The sequence below is a fragment of the Oreochromis aureus genome, linkage group 18, assembly GCF_013358895.1.
Source record: "Oreochromis aureus strain Israel breed Guangdong linkage group 18, ZZ_aureus, whole genome shotgun sequence".
NCBI classification, from domain to species: Eukaryota; Metazoa; Chordata; class Actinopteri; order Cichliformes; family Cichlidae; genus Oreochromis; species Oreochromis aureus.
Window position 1 is genome coordinate 32,096,586 of NC_052959.1, and position 22,683 is coordinate 32,119,268.

Below are 22,683 nucleotides of genomic sequence, written 5' to 3' on the forward strand. Positions count from 1 at the left end.
ATGGATTTTAACACCGTAGAGGACGACCTGTTCTCCTGCTGGCCTGCATCTGTTTTATATGACTGCATTTAATCTGCTTAGAAGACTCGGGCAGACTAGAGTCCTCTATGCCCCCCCGGTGGAGTTCATAAAACTTTATTATTGTTTCCTGACACTTTTTTCTTTTTTCACTCACGGATGTGTCCTTGTTGAGTTAATTACAAACAGTTTGCCTGATTATAAATGCTTTACGCTTCTCAGGGCGCTCTTGAAAAGATGTCTTCAGTCTCAACGAGATGACCTGATTAATAGATTGTTGAGAGGGAAGGGACCCAAAGTGGAGACAGAAGAAAGCACGGTGCTGTTTTTCCCATTCTCTTACAGTGTCACACATTTAAATATAGTGTTTTACCGTAAAGGTGGCTGAATAGGGTACGGAGACGGTGTAGAAACCCTGTAAATAAAAAAAGTGCGAAGTATCAGTCCTGACTTTAAGCCTAAATAAAATCTAATTGGGTGAGTTACACCTGTGCAGGTGTAAACAGACATGTTTCCTGTATCAGGTTGGGAGTCAATGGGACCGAGTCATCGCTGGAGACAGCCTCTAGTGGACATTAGAGGAACTGCAGCCTTTGTTATTCAGCCCTGGACGTTTGCCTCTCGGTCATAATTAGAAGCTCTGACTTGACCAAACTGTGTGTTGACGCTGTATGAATAAAAGTTTAATAACAAAGGAAAGAAAAAGCAACAAGGTTTCACAAGAACTTTATTTATACAAAAACAAATCAAAGTGAACAAAGGCAGCTGTTTTTCATCGTTGTGGCTGATTATTGTAAAAATGGAAGCTGAGCTGTAATCAAAAGTGAAAAAAGAAAACCAAGAAGTGAGTCTAAATATAATCTACTGCATTAAACTCTCTCAGCAACACAGAAGCATAAGTAGTAAGATATACAGGAAGTGTATTTTCAAAATAAGGCACAGCACTAATGTATCACGACAGCGCTATGAAAGCAAAGCCTCTAAAGAGTATCTGATGACTGAAGCGTGGAAAACTTTAAATCCTGTGATCCTGATGAAGGCGGCGACCTCAGTAATCACTGCAGGAGAATAAACTCAGCGTGCTCACTGAACTTCAAAAGAACCTATGAATATCAAGCAGCAAAAAATAAAACATTCATACGCCAAAATCTCTCACAAACCTTTGAAGCCACCAACACCAGAGCTCAGACCGCCTCAAATCCACCACATTCAATTTCAGACAGTAATTACAGTCTGGCTAATGTCACAGCTAGAAGGGGCTGCACCGCTCTCGACTCCATGCAAACTTTTTATTAGTTTTAGCACCAGTTCCTGCATCTGCTCCTCTATTAAACCTAAAGCTGCACCTTGCAAATATTTAATGAAACCTGTTTGACAGCTTTAATCAAACTTTATTTAAATTCTCTTGGACATCCCAAAGTTTCTGATGTCATTTCAGGGGAAAAACAAACAAAAAGATGTCCGTTTGGCGAGTTTGGGGGGTTTTTGTGGAATGATGCAGCCAAAGAAAACACGGGTTACTCGGTTTAAATATTTAACCTGCTGTAAACAAAGATGTAAAACAACATGTATCTTTAACCGGTTCACGCTGAGATTTAAAGGTACTTTCTGTAAAAACTGACGGCAAAATTTAATGAAAACTTTAACCACAAGGTGGCAGCGTTCCAGTTCTAAATACTTCGCTGATGTTACAGTTTCTCTCTATGTTTGACATTCCTTAACACTTCCTGTGTTCTTCTTCATGTTCGGTTGACACTTTTACTAAATTTTAAACGGTTTTAAACCATCTTTAAATGATTTAAGCTCCTTTCTGAAAAATGTTTTATTAAATATGACTTCAAACTGAGCCCATAAAGTAAACTGGAAAGAGATCAGTGAGGTCACAAACCCCTGAAACTGAGGGCTTACTTATAGGGGAGGCGCCCCCTGCTGGTCAGAGAATGCAGGTTTATACTGCATTGGCTTCAAGACAGCATTGTCCATCCTTTATGTACAGTCTGTAGACGAATAGTTCCTAAAATTGTCACTTCCTGCTTGGCACCACGTCTCATAAACACTTTCAAAAACCTTTTCAGTGGCTTCTGTGAGGTCATTGGTTTATTTAAAGTTAAAGCGCTGGCTGATGTCGCCTCCTCTGCACACTGAAACCAGCCTGACATCAACTCTGTGTTGGTGTCTTTTCCCACCAGGCGTCTCAGAGACCAGCTGAGGCCAGTTTTACCCCTCCTGTGTAAATATACATATATATTTGTATACTGTATATGAACATCCCGATAAAAAAATCTTAAACTTCCGTTGTATTTCTCATCGCCATCTGACGTCTTTCGTTTCCCTTCAAACACGTTGTGCAATTAAACCTCGACCTCATCTGCACCTTTCACACTTTATGGACCTTTTATTTAAAGAAACCTGAATTTGTCTCCGTGCATCAGCTGATTTAAATATCTAGCGAACCTTTTAAATAACCAGTTGATATTCTGATGAATTTTCTGGTGTCAGTATTAACTTCCTCCTTTAAACAGTCAGACAAATAAAATGTCCTTCAATGATGTCGACCAATCACCTTCTCTCTGATGTGTCCTACTTTGGGCCTTCTACTTCCTGTGATCTTCCTCTGCTATCCGGGTGGCGCCAGCTTCCTCCACAGGCCCCTCCCTCTTGCTCTCGAGTGCGACCTCGGTGTAGGTGACCCTCTCTTCCGGCTTGCTCTCCTTCCCTTGGAGCTCGGCCTCGGCGCCCTCCTGGCCTTCGGCGACAGCTCTCTCCTTCTTCAGCTTGATGCGGAAAGCCTCTTTGCTCGGAGCTTTCTTGGCGATGTTCTCTTTCAGCCGCTCGCCAGACTGCTTCAGCCGCTCGCCGGCCTGGTGCATCTTCTCCCTCCGCTCGGGCGGCATCACCTTCTCGCCCAGGTGGTGGAACCTGGTGCCCAGGTTATCTTTGGTTTTGCTCATGTTCTCCTTTGAGAAGGCGGCCTTCAGTGTTTCTGTGCTCTTCATGACCGACTTCTTGAGTCGAGCAGCTCGCGAGGGGTCGGCTTCTTCCAGGCTGAGGTACTCCTCATCAGAGGAGAGGTCGGCGGGGACGTCGTAAGAGTCTGGCTCCATATCCAGCCCCTCCAGGCCGGGTCCTTTGGGGGACTTGGTGACGGCCACTGATGGGACCTCTGTCTCACCCTGCAGATTAAATGATATATTAGAGATATTAGAGCTTTATTATCGAATGTTTTTATTACTCCTGTTTTTAATGATTCTGTGTTACTGTCCCATCTGCTGAGTGTAAAATCTCAACACTCAATTAGAGATGCACAGATCTAATTTCTACCTCATCGACTGACAACAGTCTGAATCCAGTGTTAAATTATTAGTCTGTATTGATACAGAGGGAATCACAACTAGAAGATAAGGCTGTTAACAAAATGCAGGTAAAAGAAGACCTTTCAGCTTGTTTTGACTAGTGTGCGATCCCATGTGGTCGCATGATCTCTCAAAGTTCAACCAAAATGTCCTTTTTGAAATTTTCTGCAGTCAGAAAACAGATGAAAACATCTGTGCGCCGCTGCTTTTGTTTCCTCCTCTATGTTACAGACAGAAAACTTGATGACACTTTGGTGGTTACAGTTTTTAACTGAGCTTAAATGTGTTTGTTCAGCCCTGAAAACTTCCCACAGAAATAACTGATTTATTTTCTTTAGACTGATTTTATGAGAAACAACCCAACAGGACCCGTAATGTTGCTTTTGTTTCTAGTTCCTCATTAGAAAAGGGAGAACCTGTTTGCCACTAGTTACTTATTTCTACATCCAGCATGATGAGAACAACTTCAGTCTGGAGTCTTGTTTGTTTCCACCTGATGAGTCTACGTTCAATAATTGTTTAATTTCAGCTGTTTTTAGCTCTCGATCACCTCTGGAGCATCAATCCTTTGCTGCTGGTGGGAACGCTGAGACGAAACCAGAACAAGGACACAGAAGATCTCGGCATGATGCTCACGCTGAGCAACATGAGCATGTTCAGCAATGTCCACATTGATTTTACTTTGTGACTCCAGACTGTAACAGACAGATCTGAACCTGGCATGAGTCAACATTACACGACCATTACCTCCTAACCCTGTGCTGTCAGAATTGGCAACCAAGGGACTGGAAATATCCCGACACCTGGATGTTTATAGCAGCCAACAAACATGGTGTAAAATCTTATACTTTGACCTCAGAGGGTTACTTTAGTTGAAGTCAGGCTAAAACACTTCTTATTTCTGTCCTGGATGAATAGAGGTGAAACAGATATCCAGTTATAGCATCTGCATCTGTGGAGGACAGACATCCATCTCAAATGTGCTTTAAAGATCTGGAGTTTGATTTTTATCCATCTAAAGTGGTCATTAATCTTAAATCTGGTTGACTCCTTACACTTTTGCAGCAGAAGTCATCATTCATTAGCAAAGCGCCTCGTCTATCTCTGGATAAACACACGCAGTTGAAACTGATATCCATCTGTCTCTTCTATCCGTTGAGGATAAATTACTCTGCTGCTCGTGAAGCTGAAGGGAGCTCTCAGAGAAAACTCGATATTCCTCTGAGATACTCTGTGAGACTCAACCTACAAGCTCTGAAAACACCGGCAGCGTCATAAGATCCAGTTTTTCTATTTTTGCACATGGCGAGTAACCGAGGAAGCGGCTGGCAGGAACGACACCTGGAACACAGAAATACTAACCGCACCACCCGGTGAAGTCGGAATTCTGGTCCCCGTTGGACTGGACTGTTATCACAGCTGATTCAAACAACTTCTCATCTCATTCTGTCAGACAAGCATCTCACATGTGAAACAGTGGCTGCAGTATACCGTCCACCAAGAAACAGCTCGTCCACGTCAGGAGACGAGGGGCGGTGGTGACATACGCCCACGAGACACTGATCCCAGTCTGGACCTTTGAGCATTACGCTCTCTGTTCAATCCGATGATCAAGGAAAAATGTGTAGCAGACATGCAAACATGCACGCAGAAGATGCACTACCAGCAGGGGGCGATAGTGTATTTAAAGCCCAGAAGTTGGTAGTAAACAAAACTCATTTGAAGTACATTCCAGGGTCCTTAATCGCCAAAGATTAAGCTAAGTGGCTAACATGTACATATAAGTTAATATGTTAATAATATGAGTTAAAACACTTTCCTGCGATTATTTTTATGGTGGCTTGAAATAAAATGTCCCTCTGCTGTTACTGTAGCGTCTGCATGATGGACCGACGTGCCCGTGTCACGCTTTGCCGTCATATCGGGCTGATCTGTTACTTTAGCTTTCACCTACTGAAAGATTTGCCAAAAACTTCTCGCCTCAATTCAGGCGCTAAAAATATCTCGGCTAGTTTTAGTTGTCAAAAACTGCTTGGTTAGCTCTGGGCACAAAAAACAGTTTAAATTCAGGTGCTAAAAACCGTAAAGATGCTTGATTTGTTACTAGTTTTCTAATGCTAACTAACTTATTGTATTTTCGGACAGTAGAAGTAGAATTTGATGGCTAAAATAAATGAGAATAGGAAGAATTAAATGTCTCACATTCAAAGTTCAGTGGCCCCCTTAATGCGTGTGTCCTCGGGTTTTACAGCGACCAAGAGTTTTAATTGTTTTCTCCTCTTTACTCTTTCGAATGGCCGACAGAACAGAGCAACCGCTGGAGGAAGCTCGTCGCAGGCCTGCTCCACCTGCTGCGCCCTACAGGTGACTTTGGATGTGAAAGCCAATTAATCCTAATTAAGCCGTGGCCACCTGAGACGATGACACTCATTAATCAGGGCGGAGTCGTCAGAGCGTATCCACACGCTGTGAATGACACAATAATTACACCAGCAGGGAATGTGGGTCGAAGTGTGTATTAATAACCTCGCCGGTAAAGGAGGAAGAAGAAACGGAGAGAAACCATCAGAGCTTTTAATTATGTTAACACACTCAGCGGCACTCTAATCCCAACCTTTATGCATTTAGATCATGAACGGGGTCTACCACGCGTAGCAGCAGGGGCCAGGGGTCAGCTTCTAGTGAGCGTTAAAAAGAAACACAAAGCGACTTCCAAGAATCACTCGAACAATTTAAAGAACAACAAGACGATCACAGCAGAGAGATGCAAAGGACAACAGAAAAAAGAAACACGGAGAACCACAAAGAGTCCAAAAGTGTCTGCAGAGAGGCACAAAGTGATTACAAACAACCTCAAAGAAACACAAAATGACCAAAAAGACACAAAAAAAACACAAGGAGAGGAAAAAACCTGCAGAAGCACAAAACAGAATAAAAGAACACAATGACACACCAAACACAAAGATAAGTAAAAGTACCTTAAAAAAGCAGAAAATTACACGAAAATGTCACAAAGTTCTTGACACAGAATAGAAACAAAATAACAAGAAAAGTTAAATGAACATACAGTTACCAAAAATGTCAAATTAAATTACTTCAACATGACGACTGGATGCAAAATAAACACAAAGAAACAAAGAAATAAAATAAACAAAGTACTGATTATCACTGTGACGCCTGTCGTGGTTAACAAAGCTGCACAGTGAAGCTGGGAGTACGTGTTCAGATCTGGGCCGTATTTGTGGCGTTTGAAGAGCCTCCTGCTATACGAGCGGCGCCTTAGCCTCCTGTTAGCAGGGTGACCTCCTTTAATCGTGTTTGTTTATTCCTCATCGTCTCCCTGCAGAAACATCACAAACTAAAAGCCATCAACTCCTCCTCTAAAATTACACATTGTCCTCTGATGTCCGCTGCGCGTGCCACAGCGGCCCTGAGAGTAAACCGGCGGCCATTTATCTTTTTCTTATTACTGCCCACCCTCCGCCCATCATCATTCAGCCGCCGGCGAGGCGACGAGTGTCTCTAACAAAGTGCTCGCTGCTTCCTGGTTAAACGGCCGCAGCCGAAGCTCTATATTAGGAGACGAAGGGAGGCCTCAGAATAACGACAGCACATCGGTCATATGGAAACTCAACACTGCAACTGTCTGCAGAGAGCACCGCCCGGGACCAGACTGAGCTAAAGCTGGGCTCGCTGTGAAGAAGGACAGCAGTATCTCATGTACTGTAGCTGGGGACACGCACAACACAACAGATATGAATCATTCAGTTTCATCGTCCATGTGCGGACATGGCCTGGGGCGCGGTCATCGAGCGAGGAACTGCTGTATGATTTAATACAAATAAGGCAAAAATAATGAACATCAGTCAGAAAGGGTTAAAGGGTTCGTGAGGAAGATGATGAGCGCGCATTACCCATGATGCACTGGAAAGTAAAAACTGTATATGAATGATGGACATAGGCAACATGAAGCCGGTCCACTGGTTTGTGGACATTTTTTAGCCTCATGTTAGCATTTTGGCAGCTCCCATGTTGTTTTACAGAAATGTAGTTAAGTGCTAAGTTAGCCGCTAATGTTAGCTAGCTTGGTTGGGATCTACATTCATAGACTGTATAAGTTCATCACACAGACACAGATAACTGCTAATTAACGCAAAGTAACAAATAAGAGAGTACTGAAATGTTACTGTTTCACTCATCAACACAGTTTTTACTGCATAGCGCCCGTATTACTGGTCAGAATACTGCATTAAAAATGCTCCAACAGCAAACCAGGGATTGAATAGATGAAGTGAAGCCAAGCAGACGGCTAGCAGCTATAGCAACCTGTAACTGCGTCCACTGACACAGTCAGGGGGAAATGGTCAGTCAAAAAGACACCACCCCAAATTATCCATCCATTCGCAAAAAATAGCAAAAAAATATATGCAAGGATACAAAATTAATTTTTACAAATTATGGAAAAAATTACAAAATTAAAGCACTGACCGCAAAGACACGCAAAACAGTTATACATGCAAAACATACAAGACAACACACAAAAACCCATAAAACACACCAAAGTCATGCAAAGCTGCTTGAAAACATAAAAAAAACATAAAAGTATCTTTAAAAAAGAGTTTAAATGATCACAGAAACATGCAAAATGTCCACCTAAGTCACAAAAAGACCACAAAACTGCACAAAAATATTAACAAAGATACAAAAAACTACATGAAAACGACTTCAAGCAGACATTAAACGAACAACTACAGACACAAACTGTTTTTTTTGTTATTTTCAGAGTAAAAGTTCTTCTGAAACAACCTCAAAGAGATAAAAAGGTCCAAATGTTTCCACAGTTTAATTGTGCACAGCATTTTGTTATATACTGTAACTATGGTAACCTAATGCTGCTCAGGTTTGCAGCAGTGCAGAGATGTGACCTGGACACCTGGAGGACTCTGACTCTCTCGCTCTGCGAGACCGTAAACTGTGTCTGCTCACAAACTCACCGTCAAACACAGACAGGCCTCAGCAGGCCGAAGACGAGTTCAGTGGTTCGAACTGTGAAATGTGCTGTCGGTGGACGATGCAGGCGAGAAGAACAAAACGCACCAAACAAAGTTGGAGTCGAGTCTATAACCCTCTGCCCTCCTGTCTCTTTTTTAATACAGACTCATCTCACAGGATTTTTTCATCTTCTATTATCCTTCATCTCTTTGGCTGCTTTTTAGCAGCCGGTCAGGTTGATTGACGCCTCGTTTCTCGCCACATCCTGACCGCTGTGATAAGCTGACGTATCAGAGCCTGACTCTGGCTGACAGCAGTTTATGGCCTGTCCCTGCCGGCAAAGAGGGAGAACGCTGTGATCCCAGAATAGGCCCCTCTGTCACGGATCCACAGCAGCTGTTAGCAGCACACACAGAGTTCCGGTTACTATTCTGAAGTCTGAAGACATTATTGAGGACAGCAGACCTGCAACTCACTGCTCGACTTATCTCTGCAGAGCTGCATGGAAAGGAGAGCGGGGCAGATCCCACAGCTTCCCACTGGAATGTGTGATGTGTGAAGGCTGCTTTTGATTACAGGCACAAAATATTTTCTTTATCAGCGCTGTAACGGACTCATTTCACTGTGATCTGATGTCAGTCACTTCTATAACTCTGCAAAGCTCATACAGTGAATCCGACAAGAAAATAAATCTAAGAAAAATCTGTGAAACTGACATAAAACATAAAACACTAAAAAACCACAAACACTCCAGTTTCAACCAGTGAGAACGAGCTTTAAAGCCAACTGTCTTTGAAGTCAGCCCAGTTTAAGACTTTAACTGGTTTCAAATAGGACATACCAGCTCAAAATGATATCCAATTTTAAGTGTTTATTAGTTAATTATTAACACTTTCATATTAATTTCTTAAAAATCCTGAAATAAGATAAATTCCCAAGACAAATACATGCATGTACTTTTCTAACAAGAAACAGGTTTAACAGTCAAGGGAGCTTCAGGAGGAAATTCTAGTATGTTTTTAAATTAATTAACACCTCTGTATGACATGCAACAGAAACATAACTGAGTTTTAGAGGGAGTTATATATTATTGTGTAAGTTTAGGTTACCAGAATTCAGGCTTTGGTTTCTATTTTATCACAGCATGACTGTGATTCAGTCCAAAATGCAGACTTTGGATTTTACTTGTCTTTGTACAGAAATAACCAGGCTAAAGGTTTCCCAGTGTTTCAAGTCTCTGTGCTAACCCAGGCTAAACACGCCGTCATTGCAGGCCAAATAAATAGGTCCAACTCTGAATGATCGATGACGTACTGCGCTCTGACTGAAGTACTCTTAAAACAAACTAAAACAGAAATACCAGCAGCGTTTGGAGGATCAGTGAGCCGGCTAGTTGACACACAATGATGCTACCTGGAGCTATGGCTAGGCTAACGTGGCTACATCCATGTTTTACATTATCTATGTTTTGCACTTTAAATCTTATAACTTATGATCCTATTAAATGGACAGGTGAGTGTAAAGAGCACAAACTAAAGCTTTAAAATACATGACACGTACATTTTTATCCACAATATAGTGGAGTAGAAGAAAGCATCATGACACAGAAATACTTCTATAAAGGCCACACATTAACAATATTGTGCATTGTAATAATAATAAAAGTACTGTAGTCTAATGTTATTCATCTCGTTTTCAGGCCTGTCTTCAGTTTGGATTCAGGAGACAGACACTATCTCTACTTTTAAGATTAGGCTTCAAACTTTCCTTTTTGCTCAAGCATATAGTTAGGGCTGGATCAGGTGACCCTGAATCCTCCCTTAGTTATGCTGCAACAGGTGTAGACTGCTGGGGGATTCCCATGATGCACTGAGTGTTTCTTCTTCAGTCACTATGTGTTAACAGACCTCTCTGTATCGAATCATATCTGTTATTAATCTCTGTCTCTCTTCCACAGCATGTCTTTATCCTGTTTTCCTTCTCTCACCCCAACCGGTCACAGCAGATGGCCCCGCCCCTCCCTGAGCCTGGTTCTGCTGGAGGTTTCTTCCTGTTAAAAGGGAGTTTTTCCTTCCCACTGTCGCCAAAGTGCTTGCTCATAGGGGGTCATATGATTGTTAGGTTTTTCTCTGTATGTATTATTGTAGGGTCTATGTTACAATATAAAACTCCTTGAGGCGACTGTTGTTGTGATTTGGCGCTGTATAAATAAAGCTGAATTGAAGCGTCAGTAGGTGACGTGTACGAGTCTGTGATCCTTTTAACGAGGCCAAACCACAAGACTGTAAGTTCACGTTACAGATTGTTAGCACCATCACTAAACAAACAGTCAAGCACTCCAGTCTAAATGTTCCTGATTGAGATTTAAAATCCGACACAGCTGTCATCTGACAAAAGCTGAACTGATAAGGCCTGCAGCTACGAACACCGAGTCTTTGATCAGCGTTATAAATCTTTCAGTTCACAGAAATGTTTTTTTATTTTCTGTCCATCATCCGACCAACTCCTTCAGCAGAAAATCCCCCCGCACTGCGGTTACCAGCTGCCGTCTCTTCACGAGTGTTTCACAGCATTCGGACTCACTCTGTGACCTTAAAGAGAATATCATGTCTCCTTGGAAGTGACGCTCATAGTTTAGCTTTATTTTTCCAGCCCTTTATGTTCAGGGAAGACTTGACAGGAGCTTTTATTCTTGTAAATGTTGCCTTGCTTTCTAAATTAAAGAGTTCAGTCGAGAGTTTCTTATTAAAACTTTGAAGTGAATCCACCTGATCTGATTAAGGTCGCCCACACTTTGGATGAAAGTGCGCCCTCTCAACATAACGAGGATGCCTTTCTATTAATTGCCAATGTTTTGAAGTCGAGGGCTCTTATGAGTTTGAACTTAATCCGCCCTTCATTTCCTCACATCGACGCTTGCCCCTCTCCCTGCATCCACCGGTTAATGAACCGAGTCAGAGTTCATCCAGTTAAGATCTTGCTGCTTGCCACAGACTACTTCATTTCTGATGCTTAATTATTCTCCAGTTCCTCATAAACAAAAATCTGGATGTACCTCAGAAATCTTCTCTGGGGACTAAATTCAGATTTTATCTGTTTTTTAAACTCATTTCAACGTTTAACTAATGTTCTTTATCAGCTCTGCAGCACCGAAGGACAAAAGAGCCATTTTACACCAAATTTAAGGGTTGAGCTTTGGCCTCTTTGGAATAATGAGACACAGTCCCAATAAAGCACATTAGGTCTCAGTCATGCAGAGACCGTCAGTGACTCCACTTTCAATCACTGGACACTGGAAAAGAAAAAGGGGAACTCCCATACTGGTTGGCGAGTTGTTGCTGTGGTGGTTATTCTGGTCTCTTTTGCTTTTTGTTGATTAACTATCCTCTTAAAGTCTAATAAACCCTGAAATTACTCTATAAATTGAACATTCATCGACCACCCTGTGCCAGTTATTTGCTGGTCATTTGATTAAGCTTGCACTAATAAGAATAGAGTTTATGGCTCCCAAACGTTCAAGATATCACTGTTTGACTCTCAAGACGTGACATCATTCAGAAAATTACTCAACAAACTCAACAACTTTTGTGAGAAATTCTAGAAAACAGTGAGACTCTTCTGATTTCCCATCCTGAAAATTTATTTATTTTCATTGTTTAACTAAGTCTGTTTAAGTCCTGATGAGGTCATCGTCAGAAAAAGTCAGAGAGACTTTGTGCTACTGCTGACCGCCCAGTACCAGTTAGATAGTTTTAGTACCAACATCTTCCAATCAGACGTTGTCAGGTTGAAATGTGACACTTAAAACCCCAAAGATGACTGTTTCTACTTTTCTATTCAGTTTCTAATGTAAAAAATTAAAGGTATTCTGATTGGCTGGCTCATGAATCCTCTTCTATAAATAATTAAATTAGTTTATTGAATTACTGAGTGAAGACTGTTGACTTTGCTGTTATTTAGCTGCAGTTGTTCAGCCTCCCTTTAATATATTTTTGGTTTCTTTCGGTTTTTACTGGTTAATTGTGTCCATTTAAGTCTTCAAAGGGTCACTGTGTGACCCACAGTTTAAGTCTTTCTGAGAGAGAATCTATCTAACCGCTGCAGTTAAGCCAATAACCCACAGGCTCGCTGTGATGTGTTCAATGGGCAGAATTCATAAAGTCAACATTTAAACATCCGACCCTGAGAAACTCTGCTGACCTGGTAGATGACGACTCTGAACTTGTTGCGGGTGAGCAGCTCATCCTGCGTGGACTCCACCTTCTTGACTCGGACGTTTTGCTTCTCGACGCGTGTCCGGACCTCCTTGACGTTGGCGCTGACTTTGCGGGTTTTCTGCAGGAGCTTCTCCACGGTGCCGCTGGTGTCGGTGTGGTCCTTCGCCAGCTTCAGGACATCCCCCTGGATGGTCTTGATGTTGTTCTCCAGATCCTGCTGACGCTCTTCCATGCGCTGCTGGGAGGACTGGACGTTATCGATGATGCTGGCCACGCGCTCCAGCAAAGACAGGATGGTCAGGGCGCTGATGGGGTTCCCGGCCTCGTCCTCCACCCCGGCGATCTCCAGCTTCTCCTGGACGCCTGCGCTGTGGTACTTGAGCTGATCCATTATCAGGACTCCTGAGATTCAAACTTAAGTTGTAGTAAAAGTTGTGGTTGTGCAGAATGGGCCCAGGATCGTTGGGGTTACCGGCAGGGAGACCAGGGCAGCAACACCAAGCACTTCGACCCAAACTCAGGTCTGGGGACGGGAGAGAGGAGCAAACTCCACCTACTGCTTTTAAAAAAGGCTTCAGATCCAAAGGGAGCCTGATTCAGTCCTCATCGGGATGTGGGCCAGGTGATAAACTTAGAGGGGAGCAGCAGTGCTCACACGAAACCCCCCTGCAGCTAAAAATAAAAACTCTTTGTAAGGCGACACTCTGACATTTTGGGAAATGCAAAGCAGGAGATGATGGAAATTCCCATTCAAGTCCCACTTTTCGATGCCAGCCCCACACAAGACTGATTCATAATTTTCCGTCAGTTTCACACACGTTACACGCCAGCAGCTGTGAAACATGTACATCAGCAACAGCTTAGGAGTCACTCTGCAGGCCTGCAGGGGCAGATGCAGCGAAGTCCCAGTTGTCTGGTGTGATTACACAGCGCGGGAATGTTTAGGGGATTAAACACTGCAGCTCTGCCCTTTTTGCTTTCCCAGGACGACAGAGTCCAAACATTGACTGAGATTCAGATCTGAGGCTCTTTATAGAGATGACTGACAGTTCCAGAGCGTGAGGAGGAGTATCAGAGCGACACTATTTTAACACCCGGTCCTCTGAAGCGGCACCACACAGAGCGGTTTATTTAGTCTGAGCACCGTTCAGTGTGCAGCACACGTGTGTTAATATGTTGTATTTAGTGCTCTTTGCCTCACAGTTTGACAGCATGAAACCAAAGGCACGGGCTACACTTCATCCTTCAATGACATGGTGAAAAATGGGTGTTATGAATTAATACGCCTTCGCTTAAAGCTCCTTCATCATGTACCAGCAAACTGAGAACACAGCAGTCTGTGAAATACTCACAAAATGTAACCATTGATTTGTGTTCCTGAACACAAATTTTACCTTTTTGTAGAAAAAAAAACATGCTTTTGTTTTTTTTTACAGTCCAGACTTTCTATTGATTCACATGTCGGAACAGGAAGTGGAATTTTTCCAGACGTAACCCTCTGAGGTCTAACTCATTGTAGGTAATAACCCTATCTCTATCCCAATGCTATACTTTAGACAAAAGCAAAACTGACCTTTTGGAAATGAAATTTTTACATCAGGTAGAATTAATATTATTCTTAATCCCAGATTGTCAAAATTTGGAGAAATGAGGGCCTAACATTAAAAAAATCTGTATGTAGGAGCGCGATGTGAGATTTATGCTTCTGCATAAAGTAGTAGGCATGTCCCCGCTCTGAAACCCTATACTGCAAGCTGACGGGCACCTCCCTAGAAATGTGACCGATGCAGCCCACAAAGAACGCGATTGGCTCCTTCAGTACTAACAGTATTAACCCCCTGTGCATTTACTGCTATCTCTTATTTTGCTGTTAGTTTTTTTAATGGAACGAAAGAGAATTTATGAACTTACCAACTCACGCTTTCATGTCAAACTTGCACTTGACTCCTTTTATGAACCAAAACTACTTACTACAGACTTACACAGACATTAGCTGAATGCAGCCTGTCTGTGGGAAGGAAACAAGCATGAATAAAGACTGGACGTTTTATGAGTCGCTGTTAATTATGAATAGCTTTTCTTAGTCATTAGCACAAATTTAAAGAGGACATAACAGGACAATTTAACAAGTTTTATAAATAATTACTATTGTTGGAATTCATTTTGTGAAAAACTGGGATTTAAATTGATTACTTGTTAAATTATAATTGATTTTTGTGTAATAGAAACTTTCTGGCTCAGTGACCACATCACAGGGTTGGTTAGTTGGACAGCATTACCAGAAACACAGAGGATGAGGCTGGCAGGCATTTCGACAACATACTGAGACTCCTTACATATACTTTCAAGCTGAGCAGGAGGAGAGGAAGAGTTCGCTCGGAGGAACTGTGGTATTCAGAGGGGTTGGGCAGCATCACCTGGTGCAGGTGTGGACAGTGAATGGAAATGCCGATCAGCTGTCAGGGTGCTGGTGTGGATCACCTGCTTGGAGGTCCACCCATTCCCCCATGACTGACATTTATCCAATGTTCTGCTGCTGATGTTGGAAATGCATCAGCAGCAGGTATGCTAACAATAACTAATGGTAGCTTGTTAGCATCTAAAATATAACAAAATGATGTTTGAAACTTGAAACTTTACAATTTAAGTATGTCACTAATTCTAAGTTGCCATATACACTATCACTGTTTCTTTAATAAAAATTCTTTAACTTCCTAGTTTGCTAACTAGCAGTAGTTTGGAGATATGGCTGACATATGGTACAAAAAGCAAAAAATATAAATGTTTGACAAAAACTAACCTTGACTTATTTATGACTTGTTTGACCCTGCGGTTAAACAAGGCTAACTGCACAGACAGTCTAACTTAAAGCGCTTGCTACAAACCCTAGCATTGTGGCTAGCTATCACTTTTGTGCAGCTAGCCAATGATGAAAAACCACTGGCTGCTTAAGTTGAGAGCAGATGGACTGCGTTTCCTTGGTTTTTTCCTCTATAAAATGAATTGCTGCAGCGATGGCTATGGCCAAGTCCTGGAATATCTATATCTATATAGTTATCTGGATATTTGCTGAGATCTCCGTAGCACTGTCCCAGATGTGAAGTATGCTTTAGCTTCCAATCAAAACTTTGCGTTATTTCCATTCAGTCACTGCTTTAAGTGATGTATACATCAAATGAAACCAGTAGAATTTGATTAGCACAGAATACCAGATTATTACTTACGTTATCATCCTTGTGTCTGATTGGTAAACAGTGTTAACCAGCAGTGTTTGACAAATTTTGCAACAAATCTAATCTGATAATTTATCTGAAGCCCTGTCATAGCTGGTGAATGACGTCAGTGCTGCATTTGTCCTGAACCCACTGTTATACTGCACACAGGGTAAAGTAGGTTCATTTAATATTTATATGGATTTTGGTTTGTTTAGAAATAGCTCTGATATAAATCAGTTTAATTACACAACAACAAACATTTATAAAGTGACTCTAATTTGCTGTGAGTCCAGTTTAATAAAGACCAAACATATTAAATCAGCAGCTCCTCGCTCTGCCTTTATTTAAGCCTTTACTATGTTACATAACTACAGTTCCCCCTTGTTTATGGAGGATAAACTACCTCTGGAGGCTTTTGAATGAATGAAAGTTTGATCCTGGTAGATTTTCTTTTCACTGGCTGATAGTTTGAAGCTGACTGACTGCTGAGTCTGGTCGACTGAAACCAGCAGCTGCTGCTGTCCCTGAATACCCTCCAACCCACCCAGCTCTGCTTCTGCACCCACCACCTCCAGTCTGTAACTATATTTACCCGGGGTGGCGTGCCTGAGGCCCCGCCACCGGCAGAAATGTATGACACTTATAATGTGGCGGGTTTATTTTCATATGGCGAGCAATGACCTCTGACTTCTGCACACCAGCAGAATTCGGGTAGACAGCCGACGCTCCTGTGAGAGGGGTGTGCAGCGATAGTGGGAGCTGAAAGTCATATCCAACATCTGTGTTTGTTTTCAAACCACAAACTCCCGCATCAGGGTTGATGTACATAAACACTCTGTAACCACGCTCTGTCATTTGAACACTATTATACTGAGATACGCACGACTCTGGCAGCTTCACTTAATGACTAATTAAATCTGATAGGTGAGTACAAAATACTGTGAGCCAAGTTCATTTTTCGTGTGCTGCAGCCTGGTGGTCGTGCCAGATGCTGCAGAGATATCAGAAAGTAAAGTCATCTCACAGTCGCGCTTTCACCGCCATTACTGTCTTTGTATGAGGAGAATATGAAGAAGACCTTTTTGTTGACTCACAGCTTCTTCACACCTGCCTCGTGCCTTCATCTGTCTCCTGAGAAAAGCTGACCTTCACCATTTTGATATTTATCAGATTATACATTTATTCTAAGGGCAGAGTAACCTATTTTTTTAAATACTAAAATACCTGTGTGTGTGTCTGTGGTTAGGGCCAGAGAGTCTAATTATTAGTGAAAACAACATCAGCCTCTTACAGTGACTTTTATCCTGTCTTCCTTCTCTCACCCCAACCAATCACAGCAGATGGCCCTGCCCCTCCCTGAGCCTGGTTCTGCTGGAGGTTACTTCCTGTTAAAAGGGAGTTTTTCCTTCCCACTGTCGCCAAAGTGCTTGCTCATAGGGGGTCATATGATATGATTGTTGGGTTTTTCTCTGTATGTATTATTGTAGGGTCTATGTTACAATATAAAGCACCTTGAGGCGACTGTTGTTGTGATTTGGCGCTGTGTAATAGATGGTGGTGTTTCCAGGTCTTGAAGTGCCTTAAACCTTTTATGTGCCAGCAGGGGGCGACTCTTTTCATCCCAAAGAACAGGTGGTTGAACACAAGTCTATAGCCTCCACTAGCTACACTCAGCTGTTTTGGGTATGTGTGGGATGAAACCACGGTGTTGGTTTGTGTTTAGTCATTTCCCTCATTGCTGGTTTTCAAAAATTGTGGGTTTGATTCTTGTGAAGGAATCGCTCTCATGACTCAGCCAGTGACATCAGTCCCTGGCCAATCAGTGGCATGCATTCTGTTGATGTCACATTTTCAACTTGATTTATTTTGGGTGTAACCCCGGCAGAGGGGGTACCAAAACAAGCACATGCTACCAGGTACAACCACCTACTGGGAAAAAGTTAGTTTCAGGTCAGACAGAATAAAGTAGTTGTTTCATTTTTGTGAATTATTGCATTATTTGTAAATGATTGGCCTCTGAAGGATAAACCAGTGTAAGATGACTCGTCAGCCTCAGTTTGACAATCAGATCATTAAATCATCAGTTTCATAAACAACACGACGGTGATGGTGAATTGTCAGCTCAAGGAGAGAGAATTCAGTCATCGTGATATTGCGGTGGACACATGTATCTATTATACTGTTTCAGGCCTTAATTTCATCATTTTTGAGAGGACAAATGAATGCATCCACACACACAGGCAGATTTTTTGTTTAGCCCACTTGAAATCACAAAAAATAATCTTAAGTGCTGGTAAAAGCACGTCAAAGCAACTGCTGCTATATAGAAACTCGTGTCAATCGCAGTCTGATGTCAGGAAGCAGGTAAAGCTGCACACCTTCAATGCTGCAAGCAGCTTTACAAAAGCTTCATTTTCAGTAACTTAAAATGACATTAACATAAGAACGACTGTGCGTTCACCACCATACCTGTGAACCTCAGCACCTGACAGAATAAGCATAATTATTATGGAATATAACATCAGCCTGCGTCCATAAAGATGTAATTACACAGTGACACCAATTTTACTGAAATTCCATTTAAAGAAGAAAAAATATATTTGGAACAGTTTAAATAAATTTACAATAAATCAATAGTTTTATGTAATCCTGCAGATGATTCAGTCGTCTGCTGACGGTGATGACTGATGAAGTTAACTCAAATACATCGACGTACGGCGCATAAATGCGATCTGCATTAAATCCAGATGTTTACAAACTCCTGATGTTTCAACTCCAGATGAAAAAAACATGAGTTATATTAATTTTATCAGCACATTTTATATAAACTCAATTTCCTGCTTGTAAATACAGTAAAATTTAAAATTCATTGAGTGATTAGAAACATCTAAACAGAGTTATTGAATCAAAAAAGCTGTTCTGACTTTTATATGAGGTTTAACAGAGACGAGCTGGATGCTGACAAAGAGGCAGAGATGGTGTATAACGTAGAATTTTAGTGTTTAGTATGAAATGAGGACATCGTGTCTGTACAGGAAAAACAAAACTGTCTCTGGTCTCCAGCGACTGATGATGAAGGTCATCTCAACACTCAGTTTAAAAAACATCATTAATTCATCACAGGGCGTCGAGTGTGCCGTAACATGAGAGCATCAGTCACGAGAAGGCGCAGAAATCGAAGAGAAAGCTCACAGGACACTCAATCAAATGACGCCACAGCACTCCGGTGTACATTAAAAAAACATTTTTTCTTTTTTTATTTCGTCAAAGACCAAAAATAGCCTCGCCGAGTCTACATGCAGAATATAACATGTCAAACACATTCTAGTCACATTTAGAGAAGTCACGGCTGCGATGGTCAACAACAAGTAGAAACACGTTGCTCAGCAGAGGGGTGGGGGGAGGGGCTGACCTACAACCTGTAAATGTAGACTAAGACGGTACAGAAAACGTCAAATCAGAAACATACAGAGAAGAAAACAAAGCTCCCTGGACCTCGGCACAGCCTCTTGGGCGTGGTTGTGAAATCTGGTGGCATTACCTGCTCATGTCTCACCTTTACGAGCAAACACAGTAAACTATTTACAGTTATTCAGTCGTTTTTAGTGCATTAGCTGAACCAAAGGACTGGTTTGGTCTTAGTGGATGATATGAGTTAACTATTGAGATAGTTTGCTGCTGGTGGATGGTTTCTGAATTAAATGGGAAATTTTAGAATTAAACCAACTGACACTTGTGTTTGCAGTAAATACATGAGGATACTTTTCTTGTGGTTGTGTTCCCACGGACAAACTCTCTGACCAACTTCAACTTTAAATACAGCGTAAATGAATCAGACTTTAAGAAAGTTGACAACTCGGTGAAAAACACAGATTTAAGGATTTTCTGACCTCTTGAATTACTACAACTTAAAATGAGTGCTGTCAGCGTTAATCTCGTTAAAATGACGTTAACGCCATAACCACGTTAACTTGGCAAATCTCTGTTAGTGAGTTAAGGCGGATCGCCCCGTGCAAGGGGCTGCATGGCGCTAACGCATTAGCAAGCTAACCGCACTTACGCGTTGACACCGTGCAGCCACTCGCTAACGGAGATTTGCCAAGTTCATGGGGTCATGGCGTTAACGTCAGTTTAGCGAGATTAACGCTGACAGCACTACTTAAAATAAAATGTTGCACCTTCAGAAATGTGTTAAAGTTCAGTTTTACTAAAGAATGACATCCTTCAAAGAAAACTTTAACACAATTTAAATTGAAATTTGGATGTTGTGACAAACAAAAACACCAAGCTGGACTCTGAGAGTCGCACAGGCTGCGTGGCGATTAGGTCAGGGACACGAGGAACGACACAGAACTCATTCACCAGGTGACACAAAGATCCCACTGAAACGTCGGCGTGATTGCTGTCGGAGCAAACCTCAAATGTATTTTCTTGTCTTAAGTTGCATTCACAAAAGAAATAACACCAAACTAGCTCCAACTGCTCTTTTCATGGCATCACCTCTTAAGCCTTGATTACAGGCTGTTGTGGACACGGACAGCCGGAGACGGCACGGCCGACTCGTCAATCCAGTCAATTTTCTGCATTTCCACCACCTGGGGTGCAAACGTAGGTGGTGCATCGAAAACTCTCACAGAAACTTGCAGGCACGTCCACGTGATGACGTTTACGTCACTCAGACTCTAGCAGATGGGCAAAGCTTTAACATTAACCGGCGTGCTGGCGACCCACTCAGGGTTGTGGTGTTTTAGCCACACGGTACACGAGCACATTCTCAGAATCTAGACGATGCTGCTGTATGTGCGTTTTGGCTTCTTATTTCTTCTGTTTTGGCAAAGTGAAACAGGCGAAACGTCCATTACAAAAATAAAGAGGTGACAATCAAAACTTTACATTGAAACAGAACAAAAAGAGGAGGCTTGGATTACTTATTAGGATTACTAAATTATTCAGGATACTGATCAGATTTTTCCTCCTTATATGCCAAAAGCACTTGACTGTATTTGTGCGAATAACGTAAGGCCAAATGACGGTTTGCATGTCATCTAAACACCATGAGACACACATGTTCATACCAGAGAACAGAACGCTGTTATATTCAGTATTATTACTGTGTTATTTTTTCTCGTGGGATCATCTGTGCTTGGAATGTTTTGCTGAGGAGAAAACGCAAAACAGAAAACAAAATTATTCCCTCACATTCAGAGAAAATCCTTGATCGAAGCAACCAAGACTTCTTCCATTTACGTGAAAGTTATCGCCAGGACGTTGATGTCGAGTTGAAGTCCAGCCCTTCCTTTACAATCTTGCATATAGCCGCCTTTGTGTTCATGGCTTTACTGGTTTTACTTTCCTTTCATTAACGACGGGCAGAAATGCTTGTTGTGTGTTTCCTTGTCTTGATAAAGCCAACAGATTGATTTCCAGACAATGGACATTCCTTTTCAGGGAAAAAACCCCAAATAAAACAAACCCCCCCTCTGACTAACGCCCTCGTCCTCCATTCGTCAGTCCAACTTTTCATCGTGCCATCGTAGGAGGGGCGGAGGAGGCGGAGGAGGCATCGAGGCAGACAACTTTTCCTTTTAAAAAGTTAACTACACCACAGTACACAGTTATCACAAGTCATGCTAATATACATAAACTACAATTTCGAAGAAAAGTTAACGTAAAAACTTCCAGTAAAAGCTACTTTCAAGAAAAGAATTCTTCATCGTAAGAATAAATTATTAGCTTGTTTGAACACAGTGAAGTCTTTACATGGACCAAAGGATGAGTGTAAACATATCTATGGTACCAGCTGGCCCCCTCTCACCTCCTACCCGAAAGGACGGAAACAAAAAACACTGCATTTGGTAATCAGCTGCACGTTATTAGTAAAAAGCAAAAAAGAAAGGGGCAAAGAAATCAAACTTTTCAATAAATAGCACATTCCAGAGGGGCAGATGTTACTCTGTTAGCCAGCTCAACAAAGATACCGCAAAGCATTCAACTAAACCTCGTAGCAGTAAAACCGAGACGGCGGACATGGCGGCGATGCAAAGTGACAGCGGGTTGTGTTGAATCGGCTCCTTGAACTACTCGCGGCATTGGAGGAAAAAACCAAACAAAATAATTTGATGCGCAAAATAAATGCGCAAAGATGCCATCCAAAATTAAAAGGAGGGAAAATAAGGCCCCTGAAATAAATATTCTTCTTTTAACAGTTTCCTAGGAGAAAAAAGAAAACTCACTACACCTACTGTTAAAAAATGGTATATTCCCGCGCCGTAAGAAAAAAATTATCAAAAAAGACCTCCGACAGACACGGCTATACCATCCTGTTGTTAGTGTCTGAGGAAAAGTGTCCGAGATTTTGTTTTTGCCGGCGACCCCTGTTGTTCTTCGGGCATTTCCTGAAGACAAAGAGAGCGAGAAAGTCGTTAAAATTTGTGTCCGTTACTTTACTAAAATCAGATTTACATGCTGTGAGTGAGTCAGTCTCCCAATTTGGCGCTTTTTCTTTTTAGATTTTAGATCTGCCGTTGTACAGTATTGTGCAAAAGTCTTGAACCACCCCCTTTTTTTTCTTTGTATTTTCTTTCGAAGGAGTCAGACTTGTTATTGGTCTTGGCCAATAGCTCTGCAGGTTTTCTCTACCTGACCGTTTTTGAAGAAGATGTGTTTTTCTTTCTTTTTGTTTGTCCAATGACTGACCAATCAATTGTTCGAGCATGGAAAGGGCACAGATCTCAAGCGATGAACCAGCGTTGTGTCTACAAATAACGGGCAATTTTGCAAAGAACCATTTTTAAATTGTATCTTCAAGGCAGCGTGTCACAAAACCATATAATGTGTTCCAATTTATTTAGTTCAGTCCACAAAAATGTCAATGGCAACACATTTTGA

The 22,683-nt window shown here is 41.9% G+C and overlaps 2 protein-coding genes across 2 annotated transcripts in view; both read right to left on the bottom strand.

Moving 5' to 3' along the window:
- Window positions 1–727: 727 nt before the first annotated feature.
- On the bottom strand, window positions 728–13,122 carry cavin4a (caveolae associated protein 4a). Its single transcript, XM_031735302.2, has 2 exons — window positions 12,564–13,122; window positions 728–3,191 (listed from the first exon to the last, which is right to left on the bottom strand). Exons 1-2 carry the CDS (start codon window positions 12,969–12,971, stop codon window positions 2,613–2,615), a joined length of 987 nt encoding a protein of 328 aa, XP_031591162.1. The 5' UTR covers window positions 12,972–13,122; the 3' UTR covers window positions 728–2,612.
- A 5,889-nt stretch (window positions 13,123–19,011) lies between these two features.
- The window catches only part of tmeff1a (transmembrane protein with EGF-like and two follistatin-like domains 1a), a 102,339-nt gene continuing 98,667 nt past the window's right edge, over window positions 19,012–22,683 (bottom strand). The window contains exon 10 of the mRNA XM_031735142.2: window positions 19,012–22,190. Coding sequence (XP_031591002.1) covers window positions 22,106–22,190 — 85 coding nt within the window. The 3' untranslated portion in view covers window positions 19,012–22,105. The remainder of the gene's footprint in view (window positions 22,191–22,683) is intronic.

What these genes read in the sequence shown, in the direction of transcription:
- cavin4a (XM_031735302.2), bottom strand. Translation starts at nt 12,971, where the DNA reads ATGGATCAGCTCAAGTACCACAGCGCAGGCGTCCAGGAGAAGCTGGAG. An exon ending in TCAGAGTCGTCATCTACCAG is followed by an intron (nt 3,192 to 12,563) that starts GTCAGCAGAGTT and finishes TTTAATCTGCAG; the next exon opens with GGTGAGACAGAGGTCCCATC.